Consider the following 23940-nt stretch of genomic DNA (forward strand, 5'->3'; position numbering starts at 1 on the left):
TGCCTGCACCCAACCTGTGCAGGCACAGCAGCTTCCACTGAATTCCTGCAGATGTTCAATCCTAAATGTGGCAATCAGCGATGTAAGCCAACAGAGTATGGAAGACCCCCACATCTTGCCCCATACCAAATCCTGGAAAAAAACACACCCATATTGACATGTCAGTTTAAGGCACATGCAGGCAGGCAGGAGGCCCACACTGATGTCTATTCAATTCAGAGTAAAGCCTTGGTACTTTTACTATTTTACTCATTTTTACTTTTTACTATGAGACATGGAACCTGAACTGATAAACACAGGCTTGGCCTCATAAAACTGCAGAGTGCAGATACAGCACAGGCACTGGTCTCCAGCATGGAGCCCTGCTCACACAGGACTATTCCCCAGGCTGAAAGACTTGACTTTTGGCAGAGTTACGTAAAATTTCCAGACCCAAACTGGCATGTCTCCAACCTCATTGGTACCAAGCTCCCCTTCCTGGACCACTCCTCCCAAAACCTGGTGAGCTCAGCAGTAGAAAGTCTCAACGTTTGACAAGGTACTTACGCTGGCACCAGGGATTGAAAAGGATGTAGGTGTCAGTTGCTGAGTTTCTGCGTGTCCGGAGGATGCCAAAGGGAGTCCACACAGCAACATACAGACGAAACTTCCCAATGATGCAGCTGGCAGAGGACATGATCGACAGGCGAATGGAGTTGTTCTCGCTGTGGGTAATCTTGGCTCCCCACTCACCAGGTTTCAGCACATTACCTACTAGGATTGGGATGTAGGTGCCTTTGTTTTGCTGTGGGTAACGACCTGGAGAAAGAAGTGAGAGGTTCACCTTGTTTTGACAGTTTTTAAATTTCCTATAAGTCTTCTGTCCCTTTGTCTTATTTTCAGTGGAGGTGGCAAGTTTTAGTGGGCAGAAACCATCTCCTTCCCTCATGGTTTCACACAGTGCCTGGTCATTTGACAGTACAGACACACAAATACTTGCAACATCTCCCCTCAGCCAGCCTGTGGAGACACCCCCACCCATCTCACTCCAGCAAGCTTCAGCCGCACAGGCTTGGGCACTGCCAGAAGTATAGCAGCGCTGGCAGCATGAACAGGTGCATCCCAGGATTTTCTTGCTCACCACTGTTTATCTTTGTGTAGCAAGCTGCAGTCCAGCTCACTCCTTGCCTTGTGTCAGCTAGGCTGTTGGTGAGTTTAAGAGTTTAGGTAAGAGCCCCTTCCCCAGTTCAGATGCACACATCACCCTCCTCGCTAGCACATGAGTGACCTCCAAGGCAGGAACATCAGCTTTGGGGGCTCTTGAGCAAAGTGGAACTTGTTCTTCTCACTGCACTACTGCACTGACAAGCAGAGACCAAGCACTCTTTCATGAAGTCCATACAGATGGAGGAAACACAAGTCAGTTCACCTGAAGATACCCAGCACTCAGTTCCCCCCTGAGCATCCACTTCTCGTGGATGTAGGAGGAACCAACTCTGAATGCCCAAAATATAAATGGTCATATCCAGGCTCAATAGCCAAACTTTCTCTGCAAGAAACATGTCCCAAAGTATGACACACCTCCAAAGTACCACACATGATAGTCTGCCTCACAGTAAGACGAATCACACTCCAGGGAAGTCTATTTTACTCTGCCAACTATAAAAAGCAGCTAGACAGATAGGCTACATGTAAACATGTACACTGCCAGGATTCGAAGTTGTGTGAGGCTCCACCCTTTGAGAGTGAGGTAGAGCCAAACTATATCTGGAAGCCAACCAGAAGCATAGACAGAAGAGACGCTTCTGAGAAGGCTGAGTTCCTTATCTCATTCTCAAATCTCTTCTTCATTTCATATTTTAGTCTGAAAGACACTCTCATTCAAAAATAGCGTAATGAAAAGCAACGATGGCAGACAGAGGGACAGACTTCTATATTTTTCATTCCTACTGTTTAAGAACTTCAAAATTAAACTCACAAGGGCGTTGATTTTCTTGCTTGCTTATTTTTATACTGCTGATGTAGAGATAATCCAAGATGTGAACACTGCTACATATTGGGAAAGGACAACTCCAGCTTTGAATCTGAAGCTTGCAAGCTGCCACGACATTTGTGTTTCTGAGAAATCTGGGGCTAGTGTGCTTCATCCAAGAGATTATTCAGAGCACATTCATTTTCATTTTGCAGATATTCAGTGCACATAAATAGCCCACTTTCCCTGCTGGCCAGGGATGCTGTAACCCATGAAACCCATTCAGATCAGTGAGGGACACAATGGAAGGAAAAGACCTACAGAAGAATAAAGAACTAGAATAACAGAGCAAAATCAATAGAAAACACTAGAAGATAGAGCACTGGACACTTCAAATATAAGCCATCAAAAGAAAGCCAGCCTAGAGAGAAGAGCCTATAGAGGTAACAGGGATGAGAGTCTTGCGCCTGCTAACAATTGTGATCTGAGAACTGAACACGTTCTTTGTAGTGAAACTGGGTATAACCCAGCTTGCCTTACAGTAGATATTTTGCTTCTAGTTTTGACATAATTGTTTTCTAAAAAAAGCAGTCCACGCAAACAAAGCAGCAGAGCAAACCAAGTAGTTCAACTGATATCCTTGAAAAAATGTTAGCAAGTGCCACTTTTAAAAATACCTCTCTTACCTCCTTCAGAAAGGTGGGAGGGGGAAGAGATTACTATTTTAACATGGTTAGGAACTGACATCATTAACTTTGCTGGAAGCTGCATGTCAGTGTAGGAGCCTATTGGGGACAAAAGAAGCTGTGCTGTGGCTGTGACTTTGCACCACCATGTCCATGTATGCCACATGTACTCAGGGACACTGCAGAATTATTCCCCAGTACATCTGCCTAAAGGAACCAGATAGGATCTCAAAGAGGCCATGAAACCTTTTCAGCATCCTTATGGAAGCACTGTCACTGGCACCTCATGAACAGGTTTGGCAAAGTATCAAGCCTCTGGTATTTTCACTTTTCAGAAACCTCAACATGCAAAACCCTATTTTCCTTTCCAAACAAAGGTCTGTCTTGCAAGCAAAGCCACAAGACACCCTAATATACCTGTTGTTTGTCAAGGGAGCACCTGTAATTGCTGTTGAGAAGTATGCAAAGTCCTTTCAGCCTATAGCCCCACACAGCTGCTCCCACATAGTAAGTGGTCACTGCACTATCTTGCTTACCCATGAGGAGTAGGTGCTCTGGGATATTGCCTGCATCCCTGCAGACACAGAAGAGATGCCAGGGAGGGATATCCTAGCAGTCAAGATACTTTGCAGATGTTATAAACTGTAAATACAAGAAAATACTGTTTGATTCTGACAGACAATCAGGATTTGGTGCTTGCTAATGGTTGCATAAATCCTGCACCCACAAGGAAGCTTGGGAAGATGGGCAGAGCCTTCAAGAGCACTGTGAGCAATTTCCAATATTTTCTTTGAAGAGAGGACAGGTTCCCTAATCTTCTGAAACAAAGAACAAAATGCAAATGAAAGAATAAGGGATACAAATGGAAGAGTAGGGGAATTGTTACTTTTGACAGGAGCTTCTAGACCTGAATTGTAAACACATATCTAGACATCTGACAGCATCAGCCACACCAGTTTCATATACACACATCTGTTGTCTAGATGCTATAAAGCTGAGTAGCTTTGGCATTACATGTTAGGGTTGCTGGCAAAAGAATTCTTATGGAGGTTCAGTATTATGGTTATCAACTTTGTAGGGAAGTCCTCTCAGGACATCTTGGCCAATTGACTTTTGTCTACATCTTGAGAACACATATCTGGCTGCAGTGGAAAAGTAGAGCCAACTTTGGGTCATGGTTGAGATATCTGTAATGTTGGCCTTTTCTCAGAAGGAATAATATGCAGTGGTGATTTCATTCTCTGGTTTAGTCTCTCAGGAAGAAGATTCAATGTTATCCAAAGACTCATTACCAAAAGTGGCTGAACGTCTGGCAGAGCACTCTCTGCAGGGTCTCTGGTGCTAACCCAACCCACAGAGAGGTAGGGGGGTGTTTGGATGCATGTCAGGACCAGGAGCCATGTAGACAAGATAAACTCTTTTTATGCTGACAGGAGGATGCTGACATTCTGCCAGTAGCATCAGCTGGCTCAGGATCTCTCCAGCTCTGATTTGCTCCAGAAGTTGGCAGCCTGAACCATGCTCCACAGCCAGTTCTTTATGGTTGCCTCACTCCCTGATGCTCACGTTTGCTTTGGGTGTAGGAGGCCCTGGCCCTCACACGAGGACATTTCACAGCCAATTGCTCTGTAACAAAGTCATTGTGTGACATCATGCTGTTGGGATGTCCCTGTCTGCTCACTCTAACAGCACATGGAAATGGGGAAATCCAGCCTGAGAACTCGTAAAGTCCAGAGATTGCTGTACTGGGTGAATTTTTTATAGGATCCTTCAGAAGCTTAGAAGATATCAGGCACTGAATGGGGAGAAGGTTTAACTACTACAGAAGGTTTAGTGGCACAAACAAATCTATCTCCCCTGATGCACAGTGCACAGGTGTGCAACCCTTTGATACTTCTTTCTTATCCTTTCTTATCCCACCTTGGTTTCTGTAGCTATCCAAGCTGGATTCCTAAAGCTCCTGCTCATTTCAGTTGCAGCTCAGCCCAGCTCTAAACCTCCTGGGGTTTCCAAGCACCCAGGAAAAGAGGAGCAAAATAGCTGCTGTCACTATTAAAGAAGCTCATAAAATAAACACGAGGTAAAAGGCACCATGACTGAAGCATGTGTGGATGTGGGCATGTATGGGACTTCCCCTGCCACACACACACACTATACAGGGGCAAAGAGCAAAGCACAGTGTTTGTTAAAGCTTGCCGAAGTCTATTTATGTAGCAGCAAAATAATGAGACATCTAAACCACAGACCTGTGGCCACACACACGTGTTCAAAGTGAGTTATTTTCAACATATGCCTTAGTTCCTTAGCATGTCAGCTCTGGGCACATCAGGCACAAAGGCAAGCTGTCTTAAATTCTGGGTAAAACTTCCACTCCAAAGAGGGATTTACAGCAACAGAGAGAGGGTGAGAGATATGTACAGCAAGTTCAGCTGCCAAAACAAGAGTGCTCCTCCTCTGGTTATCCAGTGGTGCCACTACTCCTTACAACTGACTAACAGGGACCAGGGCTTGCTCAGATGATATACCTCCTCCTCCTTCCTCGCCCAGTCCCTGGAAGCCCTGTCGCTATTTAGTTTAGTTTTCCCCTTGTTCCCCAGTGCACATGCGCACTGCTGTATGTGTGTGTGCATTAAGCAGCAACTAAATGCCACTGCTGAGATAGTGCCACGCTGTTGGCACAGCCAGTAGAGGGGCCAACATGTGCTCTTGGATGGGTCCTACATAAGTGAGTAGGTATTTTACTTTCAGCAGGGAGGAGTGAAAGTTTGGTATCACATTGATTAAGAGATGTAGTGAGCTTCAGAGGACATTTCCTCCCTGGTGGAAGTGGAATACCTCAGAAGAGACGGAGGTGAGCAAAGCTATTTCTCTGTAGTCTTTTTAGGACCCCTCCTTAGAAGACTGGCTTTTCAAGGAGACAAGGAATCTTTCACCCTTTGGGACATACATTATACACAGCAATTAACAATTTTCCTGTTCTTCTGTTTTATCTAGATACCCTCTTTCATACAAAGGGTAAATAATCTACTTCAATGCTGACCTTGGAAATCTAATAATGGTGACAGGTTGATAAATAAATTTGAGCTGGAAGGTACAGTAGCTGTCTAGCAGAGGTAAGCCTTATTGTAGCTTGGAGAGGAGTGTTACCATACAGGAACTGTGACAGGAAACGAAAAAGAAAACAAAGAAAAAAGAAACAGGACACTTGAAGAAAAATTGCAAACAATCACAACAAGCGAGAAGAAAAAACAAATTTTTGTGAAAACCTGTAGTCTCTAAGTCACTGTTTTAAAACCCTGTTTGGGTTCCTCCCACCCTCTCGTTCCATTGACTTCACAAGTGCTATATACAAATTTGGAAATGTAGGAAACCCAAATATCTTGATATAAGTTTTGCTCATGGCTCCAGTTATGAATCCTTAACATCTGGCCACTCTGTCCGGAGTGAATGTTTCTAGTACTTTACGACTGTAAACCACACATTGGAGTCATGCACCTTAGCTATTAAAATATTTTAAAAATACAGCTAGATTTTATGTGCCACTTGATGCTGCTGCAGCAGTGCAAAAGGAGCATTATAAAGATAAATATTGCTTTGCATGAAATACTGCATTCATAAAGCACCTCAAGGGACTCCCTCCCCTCTGCTCCTCTGGGGCCTGGCTGGGAATTCCAGAGGGGAGGAAAAAAATACCCCAATGCCTTTGTTCAGAATGTGGAGAGGTTTGCTGTTTGCTAAAAGTTGGCGAACAGGTCTCTTATCTGTCCGGTGTCAATCTCTAAGAAATGTGCTTCATTGCTAATAAACTATCTTTTCTGCCATAAAATGGGATTCCAAGTTTCAACCATCAGGTGTTTCTGTATTTCTGTTCAATTTTTTGTACTTCTTTGTGAAACAGGGATCTCGTGATTTGCTAAACTCTCAGGCTTGAGTTGTGTAACAACACCAACACCAGTTTGCCCCCAGCACCAGTTAATTGCTCTTATATTGCGTTAAGAAGACTCCTAAAAAAATCAAGATCCAAAATTTTCCAAAGAGCAACTTTTACCCAGAGGCAGAACTCAGCTCAACATCCCATCCCAGGTGCTGGGGGATATCTCATGTTCCAGCTATGACCCACCCTGCCCCAGAGCTGTTGAGGAGGACAGTGACAGCAGGGGTATCAATACTTCCCACTAAGGCAGAATTACCACCTGACAAAAGCATCCAAACCTCAACCTTCCTGGAATAACCCTTGACCCAACACTGCTGTGAAAACAAGGAAAGGCTGTGGATGCTGTAGGACAGTATGAAGAGCGCCATTGATTCTGGAGTGTGTGTCCTGAATTGGACCCCTGGTTATTTAGTACAACTCGGATATCCCTCTAAGTGGGAATTTGGTGTCACCTAAATAAGCCATATGGGATCCGCTCTAACACCTTTATGTTCTTAGCTCCTTTCATGTGTTTATAACTATCTCTCTGGAGCAGGCCTGGGAAGACTGTGGAAAAAGGAACATTAAGTCTCTGCTCTAATCTCAGGCCAAAAGCCAATGATTTATAGAAGCCTGAGGAGAGCATATGGACAGGTGCGTGGGTGTCCACGCATGCACACGTGTGGAAAGGTGATAGCAGCCTGGGGGACTGGAATTTATGATTGTTCCAGAAGTATGCCAATGAATAAAATGTTCATAATAATATTTAGGGATAGACCAATATAAATGGATTTATGAAGTAATTTAAGGAAAATACAAATAGACAACAATTTATGAGGATGTGGGGAAATACGTCATTAGAGTCAGGATGCACTATATAAACTCATCAGCCCCTTAAGAATTTATAGCTACATACTGGAAACTACTACTAAACACAAGAGTGAAGGCTGTATAAGCCCATCTAATCATACATCTGTTTTTCAGAGAAATCCCTGCCCAGTGCAGCAACATCAGTGGAAACTTTGCAGCATTCATGCCGAACTGTCTGTCCCAGGTGTGGGAGCCATGCTCAGTCAGGCTACACCTTGCATCATGCAAAGCTAAGAAGAGCACTAAGTATCCGCTTCACCACAAAGGCAGTAGTCAGGAGAGATCAAGATGGGTGAAGGAGTCCATTTGTTCCTCTGGGCTCGCTGAGGCTCCAAGCAAACTGGGAGGAACCAGATGTAAGCACAGCATCTGCACGTCTCTTACAGGTCTTTCATCTCAACTCCAGACCAATAAAATGAGTATCACCCAAGTGATGCTCACCTTTCCTCTTGTCATACCCAGGAAGTGGGTGGTGGGGAAGGAAATATGTGGTGATGGAGCATTCTCAAAGCATAGGTACTGTGGCAGGGTGGCAGTCCAGCACAAGAAACGGAATAGCATCCAATTACTCTTTAAAAGTGGATATTTTTCCATGTGGATTTTTTGGCACATTCATTGTTTCCCATACTTTGGCAGACAAGTATGGTCCTAATTTAATGAAGCATTATGCGCAAAACTGAATTATAATAATTCACGTTAGCATTTCAGTCAATTTCACCAATGATGACTCTACAGAAAACAGTCTGTTAAAGCAGGAACAACTTTAGTCATAAGAAGCCATCACAGAAAAATATCTGTAAAAGTGACTTTCAAGAGATCAGGGTGAATTATTTATATATTTACATGCATACACATATACTTGTTTATACAATTTTACCTCTGAATTCCAAACTCTGTGTGAATGGTGTTTAAATGGACTATGGATTAAATAAGATTGTTATTAAAGATTGTTCTGTGTCTCAGACCTAGTTTCACATGACGCAAGAAGCCTTTGTCCCAGGTACCCTTGATTCATTATCAATTAGAAGGATTAAGCTGTCTCTACTTGCTTTACTTGCTTCATTAATCATCTTTTTAATGATGCAAAAGAAGCAAAAATAGGAGCAAAAAAAAAAAGATAAGAAAAAGTAAATTTTATGAAATAACGGAAATAGAATAGTTCTGCATGCACAGAGGATCAATTCATTACCATTGTCACATTTTTCAGGAGCAAAATTAGTCTTTAATAGATAAAAGTTCTATGATGGATTAATGACAATGCTGAGAAATTTCCCAGGGCAGGGAACTAATCATTTCTGAATAGCTTCATACAGAACTGTTGTATAAACAGCCCTCACTGCAAAGCCCTGCAAAAAGAGACTTTGAGTTTTCCCAGCTCCAACTGAATTCCCTGGGAGCCAAGGCCAGCCATCCCTACCAAAAGTATCCTTGTACCTTACAAGAATAGGACCTTGAAACACTCGAAATATTCTACAGTTCTGGACAGCCTGGTCCACATAGCTTGGAGTAACATCCTCACTCTTGGCGATACTCAAGACCTGGACCTGGGGCAAGGCCCAAAGATGCTGGAGCAAGTTGGACCTGCTTTGAGCAAGGAGATGAGACCTCCATAGGCTCCAAACTAGATTGTTCTATTCTAAAGTTCTGCTGTCCCAATTGAATCTACTGCTCAGGTACACAGATTACTCATTGGAAAGGTCAATTTACAACAACCTGCCAATATTTCTGTGTGTCCATTGCTTTAATCTTAAACTCAGCATTTTCCTAGGGCGTATATTCCTTTCAGCGCAAAAAGCCTCTCTGAGCTCAAGCTGCCTCTGCCGTAAAAGTGTTGTTTGAGCCACACCCCAGGGGTAGCTTCTGTCTGACAGCACCAAAGGGCAGGGTTCACCTCCTCTGCCTTTGGTGTTCTTAAAGTCAGAGCCTAGTCTATGGGAGAGAGTCAACAAAGGAAGAAAAAGATATTCAGAAGAGAGGTCATCCCATTTTAAGACAGTAGGGCTAGACTTTGCTTGGAGGTGCTTGCCTTCCTCTGCTGCTCACAGGCTGCCTGGGCAAGAGCTTTTGGACTGAGCTCTGGTGTTCAGGCTGCTGACAGAATGCCCATGGGTGAATGCCTGCTCTTCAGGAAGAGAAAAAAATGGATAAAAATGTCCATGTCTCCCTGTGACAAAAGGTTTGAGTGCACAGCACTGAGACCTTCAACACTCAGTGCTCTTTACTAAATACAAGAAATCTCCTTTCTCCTCTTCATAGCATTAAACATTGGACTTGACATTAAAAGGAGAAGAAGCAAGATTCAAGCATATCATCTCTGAATTTTCCCTCTCTGTTGTGGACTAGTTTTGTCTTCCTTTCTGTTGCTAGCCTTGAAGAGAAAATGTACTGTATTTTCACCACATGCACAAAGAGAAACATTTGTGGAGCACTGAGTATTGACCAGTTCCTAGAAGAGGAGCTTGAACATCTTCCAGTTGAACCTCTGTAAGCTAAAGCTTTTGTAGCAAGAGGGCAGTGGTGCTCACACAAGCACTTAAAAGCAGGGGATGGCAATAGCATTGTACACTATTCTGTATATGCAGCACTTTCCTGCTGCCAATTGTCAGCCACCACATATGGGACATCAGCATCACCAGTCGCATTTTACAGAAAGGACAGTAACAGTGAAGGACAGGGAGGGGAATTCAACCACAGACTCAGGTCTGACTCCAAAGGAATCATTCAGAGCAGAATTTGTTGCAGTCTCCCCTGGCTCAGACTGCATTTAACCCCATTTTTACTGAGGCTGAGGATGAGGGGATTTTTATCCATGCTCAGAGATTCAAGGTACAATCCATGGACAGATGTGTTAGGGAAAAGCAACAGGAAAATAAGTGAATGTGTTCTCTTAAGTGGACTGTACAATGTCAAAAGAAGTGTTAATTTTCTTCTTCCAATATAGAATATCTGATTAAAACAAATGAAAGCTGCACAGAGTGCAATAAAAAACAAATGTTCCATTTTCCACTTCTTCTTGATACAGCTGTTTGTTTTAAACATATAAAGATTAAGGGAACAGTCTTGAATTTAATTAAATCCCAAAAGAACTAATGATATTTATGCATATTAAATTTTTAAAAGCACTTGTAGCTGTTCAGCCAATCATTCACTGTACTGTCATAACATGCCTTCCAACCCTAATTTAAATTAGAAAGAAGAGACCCATGAAAAAAATGTGCAGACAGTAACATTTTCACTGCACATATGTTTAAGAGATAAATGCCCATCTAGCTTTAAAAGGCAACAAATCTAATAAATGGCCACATCATCATAATTCAATGATGGAAAAAAATCAACATTACAAATTTCAGAGCTGCATCTCACAGGAAAGTAAATTAAAACATCAATTATAATCTATTTTAAAGAGTTCATAAGGAGAACATGGATCCCTTAATACAGAAACTCCCAGATCACTCTAGATGAGGCTAGGGGTTTCCCAGAGCTGTGCTGTGGGGACCAGGATTTGGTGGAGCCACCTTTGGAGCATAGCAGGAAACCCCACTCTGCCACTTGCTTTTCCCTTTCCCTAGTGAGGTCATGCCCTTCTCCAGTCCTGTACCTTCAATAAGTCATCAGGTACATTAGGACCTGGGTGTCTGCTGAAGATCTCTTAGTGAGAGGAGAAAAGCTTTCTTGCTCTTTCTGCAATCAGTCAAGAATGTCTCTGATATGGTCCTGAGTAAGTCTTTCAGCACTAGAGAGGATGCACCTTGAATCCTGTGTTCAGTTTTGGGCCCCTCCCTACAACAAAGACATTGAGATGCTAGAGTGTGTCCAGAGAAGGGCAACAAAGCTCATGAAAGGTCTGGAGATCAAGTCCTATGAGGAGTGGCTGGTGGAACTGGAGTTGTTTAGCCTAGAGTAAAGGAGGGTTGAGGGGACCTCATGACTCTCTACAACTACCTGACAGGAGACTGTAGCCAGGTGGGGGTTGGGCTCTTCTCAAAGGTAACAAGCAATAGGACAAGAGGAAATGGCCTCAAATTGCACGAGGGGATGTGAAATTGTGAAATACACGAGCGTTGTTTGGGGCAGTATACAGTATATAAGCCTCAGGACTCAGACATCCCTAAAAGTATTCCAAACACTTGTGAATGTGGCACTTGGGGACATGGTTTACTGGTCTACATGGCAGTGCTAAGGCAACAGGTAGACTCGATGACCTTAGAGGTCTTTTCCAGCCTTAACTATTCTATGATTCTGATTCTGGTCCAAAGCTACAGTCTGTGAACCTTCTCCCTTGTTACCAGTTTGGTTGTAAATGCAGGCTGCAAAGTTGCAAGACCTCCTAATTTTTCCATGCTGTGTAATTTCTCCTCTTGTGTAATCAATATTTTGCTATCCCAGTTCATACATAGTCACCTCTCCTACCTCAAACAACAGACTCCACCTCCCTACATCTCCTAAACACTAATAAAAGCTATTGCTTGTTCTGCCTTTCAGCATTGCCATACAGCATTAACCAGGTATAACTCTGAAGACTCAATAAAGTACAGCTTCTTACTAAACAGAAACCCCCAAATACTGCTCCGTCTCCTCTCACATGAAATTCTGCTGACTTTCTCAAATACGAATTCAGACCCTGACTAGAAAAACACTTCCTTGCCTATGGTTTTTATGGTTTATCAATCATAACAGGAAACGACCCAGCCATGAAGTACTGATGTGTTCCTGGTTTTGAGAGACTCTTCAGCCTTCCTTTGCTGTTAAGACACTGCTTTTGCCAGGCACTTACCCATCAAATACTCCAGCCAGAACTGGTCTGTCTCTGGCCGGTAGGGTCGGTTGAAGTCAATCTGGATTTGGAAAGGCTGTCCCCGACGCACTATCAGCTTGGGGTTGTAGTACTTGTCAGTGTGGTGCTGCTGCTTGTTGATCTCATGGGGCTCCTTGAACACATTAATATCCACAACACGCAGGTAATCTGCAGAGACATGCAAATGAACAGAGGGGGAAGGAGTCAGTATGTTGGAATGTCAGTATTGATACGAACATCATTAGAGACCATGTCCTCCCCTTCCTCAGCATTGCCCCCTTGAGGAATATCATGCAATAAGGGGATGCTGGATCTGTCTCGGGCTTACATCGTCCTGGCTGAGCAGATGCTTATGGACTGACACGTCTCTGTCCACCTGCCTTTTTCACAGAGGCTACAAGGGCATGGTAAAGGCAATCACAGTAAGAGCAGGTTGCTACATGTGGAAAGCTGAATGTCCCCAAGGAGAATTTGGCTCCATTGTTCCTTTGGCATTGGCTTTCCACAAGATTGGGCCTTGCTGTCACAAGTTTACCAGTGAAATCAGTGGACCTTTGACAGTTGTAGTTTCATGTCTCCCTTCTTGCAGCCCTCCAATTGTGAAATGCAAATTCACAGGGGTTTTGTGACGCTTAAATACATTAATGTTTGGGAAATGTTGCTAGTATTGGGTGCTGAAGAGCCTGAGAGGCAGTTATGATCCTGCATTCAGCTGAGAGCTTGGATTGCCTGTTTTAAATAAGGTTTGGGTGTATTGTATGTGTCTAGACTCAGCTTCTCAGTACACCTCCACTGCTATTAGTGTCTTCTTATGAAAACTAAATATAACATTACAGTATATAATTACAGCATAGAGTAACAGACAAGCAGCAGTAGGTATCTATAACATGCATGGGCTAAGCTTCGCTCTCTTCAAATTAGGGCTGTTAAAAGGGTTATAGCCTAATGCTGCTAGTTGTTTGCTTAGCTAATGACCACACTGGTGGGGTGGCACTGGGATAGCCAAAGGCACTTGCAGTCACCAGAAGCTATGTGACCATACCACACCATGAATCTTCACAATGAGAGTCTTCTCACACAACAAGCAACCACGTAAAGATGAACTGGACATCATTCTTTTGTCTACATGCTTCAGCACATAATCATGAAACCTCTGCCAGAAGGACCATTACTACTTACCACCAGGAGAGAGACAGAAGAGTAAAGCTAGATTTACAGCTTTCAGCTTGTCTTTCCAGGTGCTTACAGTTAGAAGCTAGCTAATTTCTGCATTTTATATTGCAGGTGATAGAGCCAAAATCCTGCCTGGCAAAAAGAGGTGCACATTTACAGCAGCTGGTGGAGCTGTGTGTATTTGTGATGGTGGCTTATTTGGCCTGCTAGTAAGTAGACTGTGAGCAGGAAGGATGTGCTCAGTGAAAGAGCTGGATATGCAAGTCACTGAGGACTGAATGTGGCCCCTTTCACAGAAGTTCAGACAACAGCTTTGCACATTGCTTTTCTTTGATGCAGGGAGACACTGCTGAGTGGCCAGCTCTGGACAAGCAGCAGAGCAGACAGCACCTTCCCTGGATGCCAGCATGGTCCTTCCCCTGCCTCAGCCAAGCCGCCCAGGCTGGGCTCTGGCCAACAGCTAATGGGAGAGGGGAGATTAAGGGCAACAGGAGCAGCAGGTCCTGCTCCCTTCTGCATTGTCACTTTCAGCTCCCTAGTCCCCTGCTTTAGAAAACAGAAGGAAAGGAATATTCCTGAGGGCATAGCAAGATAAGGAAACCTGAATGGAAAATCCCTGGATAGCTGAACACAGAACTATCTGCCTTCTGGCTAATCCTTATCTGTGGAAAGTCTGGAATACCCTGTTCAATCCCAATTCAGATTTAAAGTCCCATGGCAATGTTACTGTAATTCTCTGCTCAATTCACCGGGTTTCTGGAGTAACTTCTGAAAACCCTGCTGACTTTAACACTAGAGACGCCTGTGTGAAACATTAAATGCATTGTGCTCAGCGTCCTGGTTTAGGAGTGGTATTTCCACTGAAATCTCCCAGACCATGAGCCCATTCTCTCACTCCCACCCACCCCTGCCTGCCCCCTCCATCCCCTCTGCATGATGTGAGGTGGCATAGAATAACCACATGGTCCTAGTGTGCCCTTCCTGGCTGCTGCAAAAGTTAACCCTGACCTGACTGGAACCAGGACACTCACATATTCTCATTGCCTCTCTGTGAAGTAGGGCATGTCTTTGCTTCCCTTCTTGCAAGATTTACCAATGCTCACTGATAAAAATGCTGACAAAGCTCACAATTAAATTACGTGATGCAAGAATATCCCAGACAGGGATAAAGCAGGGGCAGTGGAGGTTCTCTCCCCTTATCCCCATCCCTCCCAGGCTGGAATCACTATGTGTAAAAGCTGCATGTCTTGGGGTTCTGTGAGGGGTGAAGCTATCAACAAATGTTTGACTCAGCTTCTCCCTCCTTCCAAGGAGGCATAAAAATGGAGTTGAAGGTTTGTTGTGTTTTCATCACATGTTGTGAAATAAAATAGTGACCCTGTCCTTCTTTCACATGTTAGCCCCTTCAAGGAACTGCAAATCTAAGCCACCCTGTGCTGTCAGTTCAGTATTTGCTTCACTTTGTCTCAGGACTTTAATGGCTCCTGTCAGAACACAACCATACACATCTGCAGAAAACACATTTCATTTTTGCTCTCAGTGTTAAAATGTATGTGGAACTTGCCAGAAGATAATCTGTGACTGAGCCTGTGCTGATTACAGTATTAGTAATTACGGAGGGCAAAACATGAACAGGGTAATGGGATTTGCTAACACCATCACCAGGGTGTGATCCAAAGGAAGGCTCCAGGCGATGCTTATCTGTTTGTGAGGTGGCCTTCAAGGCCTCCTTTGAAGTCAGGTCCAGTTGAGCATTTGCCTGTAGCCTGGTCTACTGTTTAGTGCAAGCAGGTTTGCTGAATGAGAGGCATCAGTGTGATGCTTTCTTAAAGCTTTTGTAATGTTAAGCTTGCATGGAAATAAATTAACACAAGCTTGAGCTATTTTTCAAATAACAAGAATAGCCTTCAAATATCAGGTTTCCTTGAAGGACCAGAAAGGAAGGGCTCTAAATCACAAAAGAAAAAAATAACATGAATTTCCAAAAGAGGTGCCCAACACTCTGCTAGCAGAAGCACGACTGCCTGGCGAGTTGCTGGACTTTGCAAAGGACAGTGCGTGGGGAGCTTGCAGACCGTGGGGCCACAGAGCTGTGTCCTCCCAGCGAGCCCACTCATCACACACCGTGGCGAGATGAGCTGGCTGCGATGAGCCAGGGGGAGGACACGGCACAGGCTTCTTGCTGAAGAAGCACTCGGGGGCTGTGCATCCTCCTCACTGAGCATCTCCTCCCCAGCAAGCCGACTGGGCTGGGGAGGCAGCCGTCCCTGGCAGCCTCCGTGCTCGCTCCGGCTGTGATTCAGAGGAGTAGAAGTGGGTGTCAGCAGAGAGCTAGGCAAGCACAGGGTTTTACCTCATCCTAGAGTAGTAGCTAAAATAGGTCAAATGAGTCACACCCTAAAAATGCCTGTTTCTCTCTGTTGGCTGTCAAGGGAAACGAGGGTGACTAGCTCAGCTGTAGACTCCTACACTGCACAGATCAAGGGCAGAATTCAGTTAAATTTAGGCATCTAAATGATGTGAGCCTGGTATGTAATCTCATATCGTGGCCAGTTGGTGGATGGTTGCTGCAGCCAGTGGAGCTGGGAAGGGTGTAGATCACCCTGGAACTGACATCCACCGCCTCTCTGGACAGCATGTGCCCTCACCTCCACTTGCTGGATAGTTCTGTTTTGACTACAATTTGACACAGGTGAAGACACAGACATTTAGATGTTTATATCAGGTGTCCAAAGGCTAGAAAACACCTCAGTTCTAACAGCAAGAGGTGTGGAGAAGAAGGGGAAGGAGGTGGCACAAGTGCTCCTCTGAAAGGATGTTCTCACAGCTCTAGAGCCATGTCACACTGCCACTCCTGCTCTCCTGCAGATATTCACTTTATCTGCTAAGCACAAGGCTCTGAGTAGTCTCCTGAATCTAAGCCTCAGTCTGAGCTCCATTGGGCTATAAACCTTTAACATGGTCTGACAGGTAACTTAAGCACCCTACCCCAAACAGAATGTCCAGGGTCTACATTTACATCAACTGGTATCACAGGCTTAGATCACAGCTGATGTGCACCAAAATGGAAATGCTGCTGCAGTCCCTTCCCTTCAGGTCAGCCCTTGCATATTGCTGCTACAAGCATTGGAGAGGACTGCACAGCAAAGCTGATCCAGCTGTACCAAAAATGTTATGTTGTTATACACAGATTTATTTTTCAGCCATACCAGTCCCAGAGTCAGGTTTACCCTTTGGTCACAAAAACTCTTGCTTTGGGCAAGGAATGTTTTTCTCAAGAACACCATCACTTTAAGCATATATTGGGTTCCTGCCTCAACTCACTTGACCTGACATTCCTAAGTTTCCATTGCATTTCTGAAAAGCAAGAAGCTGCCACCCACCAGCAAGCACCACACTTCATTCAGAGCCTGATGTGAAGCACATCAAAAAGCAATAGGAATCTTTCTCCTGGTACTGGTGGGCTTTAGCTACAGGCTGCATTCCTTCTAAGGTATCCCACACTTACACATCTCCAGCTTCTATGAGCATATTGGGTTTGAAATGATGTCTATCCAGGACCTCTACTGCATCACATTTGACAATTTAAACACATATACTTGCCCCAGAGCTACAGGGTTGTTGAATAGGTTCAAGCAAAATTTCTGCAGTTGGTTTCCTTAGGTCTTTTAAATAAATGTATTCATATTAAAATGAGGGATGGAGGATGTGTGGTTCAGGCATGTGATTAGGATTACAGAAATAATACTTTGCAATAAAAATTTGAACTTGTCACTTAAAATCTCTTTCCCAATGTGGAAAATGCAGTAATTAATGCTTGTCCACAATTATTAAGCACTCTTTCAACCCTGCTTGAAAAGTCCCCTATGAGTGATAATAGTACATCTGGCTACCCTGAGCTGCCACATTCAACAAGTTCTGCTGGTCATTTCAAATAAACAAAATAAGTTAACATAATTTCATTAGTGACTTGTTCAGAATCTAATCCTGTTTTCTTTTAAACCAAATCTTACTTATTTTTTATTTCTGGTGTATTCCAAGGAGTTGGCGCCGAGAACATACTTTGTTTTGACCATCTTCTACCATGGTATTGTTTTGTTTCCCCAGCCAAACAATTGAAACACTTTTCACAGGAGAATAAATAAAAATATCAGTATTTCTTTCAGTTTCATGTTCATTTTTATGAGTGAGCCGAACGTCTAGCAAAAGTTTTCCCCACTAGATGACATTTTGCAGCAGTTTCATGGCCGGTTTAAGGCCATTTAAACAAGAAGGGCCATCAAGAAGGGAAACCCCTTTTGCTCCTTCACTCTAGTGCTGCCACAGCTAGGCCTGAAGCCAGCAGGTCCTAAAGTGACTCTGTGATTGTGATCAAACTGGGAAAACCTATTCTTGCCTTTTTTAAATCAATCCCACAGTTCAGGCTGAAAACTTGTCAATCAGCTTCTCCACTCCTCACTTTCCTTACCCATAACCTGCGCTAACATTTCCATGCACACGGGTGAAGTTTTTCATGAGCAGCAAGAAAGGTTATCTGAGATGGGAACACGTAAGGAAAAAAGTGGTTTGATTTTAGTTCACAGGCCTGGGCTGAGGTGAGTATGGAAGATGTAAAAATAGACTTATGGCTTAATTATACACCGTACCTTTAGGATTAAATCCTCTAGGTATCAATCCAAAAGCCTCCATCTCTGGGACCTCATTTTCTTCATCATTGGAGTTGTTTGGTGGGAGGGCCCTTCTCCCATTCAGAGGAGGTTTCTTCTTATTCCCCTCATTGGTACTTCTTGTTTCAGACATCCTGTATTAAAAATGTTGTAATACTGTGAAAGAAAGAAAGAGTGCAGGGAAAAAGCGAACATGATCCAGCATGGCACACATGAGATGGGAGAAACCAAAAACAGTGTGGGGTGCCAAAGAGCTACACATTTTTTGACTGAGAGGCAGAAAACATCAGTCTAATGATGGAGTACAGCTCTCTAAGGATTGGAAAGCATTTTGTGTTTGTCAAACTAGGTGAATAAGAGAAGAAGGAGGGGCGGTGTGGAAGGAGAGGGAAGTCTGACAGAAGTATTTGCCTAGGAGAAGGAGGGCACTAAAAACATTAAGAAATTTCAGGTGAAAGAACGGGAAAATCATTCACTCTCCCACTCTCCATAATAGCATTATTGAATCCAAAATAGCAAATTATATTTCCAGAAAGTACACCACACACACTACCTCTCCCTAATACAAATGATATTATAAGCTATACTGCAATCGAGCCAAATACTACAGCCTACACAGTCTGTGGATGATCAGTGAAGAATTGTATTAGTGTCCCTATGCTCACAAACACCCAGTATCTAAAGGGCTGACTCCCACACCCAGACAATCCTCTTTTGAGAATAAGAGAGAGAGGGGAGAAAAAGAGAGAGGGGGTAAAGGAGAGGGGGGAAAAAGGAAAAGAAAAAAGCACTTATCCATTTATTTCTCTCCCACTTACGTCCTTAAGGGAAGTCTTAGATGTAGGCTGATCAGAGGCTTCTCTTTGAGCTACTCAAAACTGCTTTCACATCTATTTCAGTGTAAGCATGTAGCAGTGAAAAAGCCATGCTATCCTTCTAAGAAAATATTCATGACTGAGAAGACAACTTCTTCCCAAAGCCCCTGAAAACAGCAATTCAAAATGTAGTAATTATTTAATAGCAGATCTTAAAGGAAGTTTTTTTAATTAGCAAGGGTACCTTCTTTTCAGATAGTCTTTTTTGTTTCTTCTCGCTTGCAGAATTTCTGCAGTGCAATAGAAGCAGAGAAAAAGTTGGGGGCTTTTAAGTAACTTCTGTATATCCTCCTCCTTCCTGTTGCAATAGGACAGTCCTGAAAGGATTGCCAAGCCCTCCTCACGCCACCTCTGAGGATCTGCCACCACTGCTGGAATGTCTCTTCTTCCTCCCTCCCTCTCCCTGTCTGTCTTACCCCAACCCTGCTCACCAGGCACATATCAGGGTGCTTGAGCTGAGGAAATAGCTTGGGCACTGAAGTTTCAGTTCTTTGTGAGACAAAGTAGGAATACTTATGGCACAAGGGCATATGAAATGGGAGACCAGAGCAGATTTGCTGAGGGACGCAGTCCAAGAAGCCACGCTTACCATGTTGCCAGTCTTTAGTGGTATCTCTACCTCAGCGTGCCTGCGATGCAACTTCAGGTGCTGGTTTTCAGAGTACTACTAGGCAGACACAGTGATGATTCCCCTGCCTGGTCTTCACGGCACTCCTTTCAGGTGACTGTGGGACACATGGACATGGAGAGCTCGTTGGTGGCCCAGTGGAGAGCAGCGTTTTCTTGAGACCCTGTACAGTTCAGGACACTGAAGGCATTTTGCACCAAACAGCTATGTTTGGGGTAAATAACATTCAGCTCTTGCCCATGGTAAAATGTGCATCTCCTAATAACCAGGGTCTGGGGCAGTACCTGGTGGAAGTATTTTAGCTCCATGTCAACTTTCTTCAGTTCCATCCAGCTCTAAGGTAACTGGGCACTGTGTGACATCTCCTCTGGCAGACATAACTCCACAGGCCAGTGGAGCTACATGGAGAAAAAGCAAAGTACAGGGAAGAATTCAGGCCTACTGTTCAGCCAGCTGCTGTTGTTTGGCAGCAGAGGTAGAAATCACATACTAAGAGCATACATGGGCAGTGGAGAGCCCCTCTTACACACATAAGACCCTCCAAGGGCACTTGGTTGTCTTGGTTTCAGGGTAGATGAAGGAACAAGGAGATCCAGTGAAGAGGACTCTACTCTCCCTCAGGCAGCTATGACTTCCAGCCCCATTGCATCAGAGAAGCCTCAAACCTCTGCTGCCTAAACACCACTGAAATCAAACCAGGGGGCAGAAGAAGAGAGAATCAGGTCACGTTCCTGTAATGGGAAGCAGCAAGTAAATAATCTGGAAGACAGAACCTCCCTGAGGATTTCCCAGTCACAGCAAGGTAGCTCCACACAAGTCAGGACACCTGCAGATTGTGGGGTGCAGATCCCAGCTGGGGACCTGGGAGCAGCCTGGCTATACCAGCATGGCATTGTAGCTGGGCTAAGGAGCCTGCTAGGACTGATTGTTGAGGCACAGCACTAGGCTGCAGCAGCTTTGGGAGCAGCCTGGTTATTTGCACACAAGTGTTGCACTACGCTTTCTCATAGCCGAAGGGTATGAGAAGATTGCCGAAGACTGTTCAACATATAGCATAGAACACCACCTGGCTGGGGTACTCCCCTTCTCCTGTCCTGCTCCCCCAGGAGCATAAGCACCCTGTGGGGACAGATCTTATCCCATCACCGGCATCCTGAGCTGCAATTTCCATTGACTCACTTTTAAACAGATGGGCCCTGTGGTAACCATCTGGAGGGCAAGCAGCACCCCTGGCACCCGGGAACACAACGAGCTTTCTGGGGGAGGAGGCTGGTTGCTGTTTTTCTCTTCCTTTTATTTTCTTTTTTTCTCCACCCTTCCATCCAGATTTCTGTGTGGTGTGGTGTGCTTTGTGCCTCCCTCTTCCACTTTCAGCCAGCACTTCAGTTCCCAAAATTGCAGCTGCTGCGACGATGTTACAAAAACTGATATAAATATTGCCTCTGTGCCATGCCTGCTGGAGGCCCACAACACAAATAAGAAACACCATCTCCCAAGGAAGTCATGTGCTTCCCCAAGTGGCTGCAGTGCTGTCAGAGCCGGGAGGAAAACTTTCCGTCAGAGTGAGGATGGGAGCGAGCGGATGCAGCAGAACAGATCCCACTCCAGCCATTGTGCTTAAACAGACAGAGGTTGCAGATGTCTCCCTGTGCCCATGCACATCTCTCCGGGGCTTTTGGCAGAAAACAGTAATCATGTGGAAAGCAGGGAGGCCAAAATTTTTGGTGGCAGCAGCAGGAGTTGGGCTTTGCATCCAGGGAGAGTAATGTTCTGCAGGCTGTAATTTATTTATTTTGTGGGGAGTGATGTAAATTTGTGCTTATGACAGCTCCAGATGGCAGGTATTTTCTCATTACCTTGACTTCTTAGCATTTGCTATCCCTTGCCTATTAGACTGCACTGGCCTTAATTTAACTTCCGTAGTTCCAAACTACTGACGTCAGGGCTGATGCAGGAGTGGGTACAGAGAACACAAAACCCTGATTTTCCTGTAGGGTGTTATGTTTAATGAATGATGCACTGGGATGACCGGTGTAAGAGCACTCTCTCTTCCTGAAGCTGCTTCTGCACTATGCCCTGTGGGGAACCATGAGCCCATACCCATTTCTCAGAGGTAGCCTTCAGAACCTCATGGCCTTTGCCAAAGACCTTTGAAGTCATGGGCACCCTTTCCACAGCAATAGACTTTGAATGATGGACAGCCCTTCTCCCAGTCCCCACAGAAAAGCCCTTAAATGGCTGCAAAGCTTGCAGCCTAAAGGGTTATCTAAAGTGCACTTTCCTGTTGTTGCCAGAGCCAGTGTTGCTCTGTTCCAAGTCCTCCCATGCCAGACAAGAGTTTGTGGGGAGAAAAATTCCCAGAAAACACACGAGTCAGTAAAGCTTTACAGCCAGAGGAGAGGGTGTGCCAAGATCTGTCACAAGCAAACTGATCAACCAGGTGCTCACATAAATGGGTTGCTGTGTTGTGTGCCAGCGGCTAGATGGGAGGGGTGTTTTGCCTACTGTAGCTACACCTAGCACTCCCCAGAAGCAGCTGAAAATTGTAAAGCTCTGCAACAGGGTGGCTCCACTTCTTCCTCTTTTTAAAAATAATACCCTTGTGCCATTTGCAGTTTACATGGGTGTATGGATGCACCAGAACATTATACTACAGCACATGCACAAGACTACCTGCAAGGACATCATCCTCATTCCCCAGACAACAGACTCTGGTCTTCTATACCTAATAATACAACATATCTCTCTCTTGTCTTCTCAGAGCTTCACTTGGGAACTTGCATCCTCACTTAGATGATCAATCTTGTCTTCCCCCTTTCTCTGCAATGGTACTTGTGTCCTAGAAATTGATGTTCCTCTTCCTACAATACCCTGCCTCACCAAGACTGCAGGAAAAGTAGAGCAGATTCTAGAAAGAAAAAACAAACAAACAAATTAATAAAAATTGTTATTTTTAAACAGAAGCAAATTTTAGAAATCTTCATTTGGTGGGTTTGTTGCATATTTTTCTTTGGGTTTTTTTAAAAGAACAAATCAAGTTAATATATTTATCTGTCTGTAACAGCAGCTCTGGCTACCACACAGAGAGGAATATATTTTGAGTTAATGCTGAAAATTCAGAAGGCCCAGCTCTGAAACATGGTACGTGTCCATGCATCTGTATGTATGAAAGAGAGGCAGAAGCAGAGAGAGATAAAATGTCAGCTCTTCAGATGGCAGAGCATTTGGAGAAGGGGATATAGGGCCAGTGTTCAAAAGACATTGTTGCAAATGTTTCTGTTGCAGGAAGAAAAATACCATATATATATATATATATATTCGTACACACATTCTGCTAGGAAAACATGGCTTAGGAAATTTTACTCTTCTCTGAAAAATTGTTGTTCCAAACTGCAAGCCTAAATTCAAACTGTAGATCAGTATAAGCATCTACATCTGTGCTGGCCATCTTACATTCCCTTTATCCTCCGCACAGATCTAGTCTAGGCAGTGATTCATCTCCTCCTACAGCAGACATGTAAATAGGTCAGATGAATCATGGCCTAAAAGTGCCTGCTCCCTGTATTGACTGCAAAGGGAGCTTGGGGTGATGGGTTCTACCATATGTGTCTACACTGCCGATGTCTACAGTGAGGTGAGATGAATCCTAGGCTAGGTACAGAAAAAGAAAAGCGTTTTATTTTGGTTTTGAGGCCTGACTTTCAAGTGCTAAATTATCCTTGACTCTTATGGAAATACTGATGCCAGTCATTATCAGTGATACATAGTATATAGTTCAATACATTTTTTTCTCTCAGAGTATGTGGCTGCCACTGCCAATTATGTAAAATGTCTTGCTTACAATAAGTGCCAGATTACAGTGAGGTATATACAAACTCATAAGTTCAGGCTTGGGAAAACACGTGCATCTTTTTGTAGTCGTCTGTGAAGGCGTTCTCTTTCTTCAGATAGAAATATAACCGTTGGTACATGTAGTGACTGCAGCAAAATAAGAAAATAATCATGACTGTTATGAACACACAATCCAGGTTCCCACTCGTATTCTTACTCACAATTGAATCCAAAGAATTCCATTGGTAGAGTATTAGGGGCTGCCCTAGTTTCTTCAAGAAAGAGTAAGAGAGAAACTAGACAAGGGCAAAGGGGTCTGTTGTAAGAGACAATGTTCACAGGCTCCAGCTAAATTTACTGGAGTTTTGCTGGAGTTGAGGCCTTAAATGAAGAAAGAACACCTCTCAAAAATGGGATTGGACAACTTCTCTGCTGTGGCCAGCAGACCCAGAAGTTGATAGAAATGCAAAGGCTGTGGACCTCAGATATTTATTTCAACCACAAGAGAAAAGGACAGGACATCAAAGCAAAGCCATAGCTACCTAGAGACT

The 23940-nt window shown here is 44.1% G+C and overlaps 1 protein-coding gene across 1 annotated transcript in view; it reads right to left on the bottom strand.

Annotated features, from left to right (window-relative positions):
- The window catches only part of F13A1 (coagulation factor XIII, A1 polypeptide), a 58189-nt gene extending 40001 nt beyond the window's left edge, over positions 1-18188 (bottom strand). The window contains exons 1-3 of the mRNA XM_009073052.1: positions 18035-18188; positions 12195-12383; positions 547-798 (exon numbers count right to left, since the gene is read on the bottom strand). Of these exons, the coding sequence (XP_009071300.1) occupies positions 547-798; positions 12195-12383; positions 18035-18188 (595 nt within the window). The remainder of the gene's footprint in view (positions 1-546; positions 799-12194; positions 12384-18034) is intronic.
- Positions 18189-23940: the final 5752 nt, after the last annotated feature.

This window comes from Acanthisitta chloris, unplaced genomic scaffold, assembly GCF_000695815.1.
Source record: "Acanthisitta chloris isolate BGI_N310 unplaced genomic scaffold, ASM69581v1 scaffold8284, whole genome shotgun sequence".
NCBI lineage: Eukaryota > Metazoa > Chordata > Aves > Passeriformes > Acanthisittidae > Acanthisitta > Acanthisitta chloris.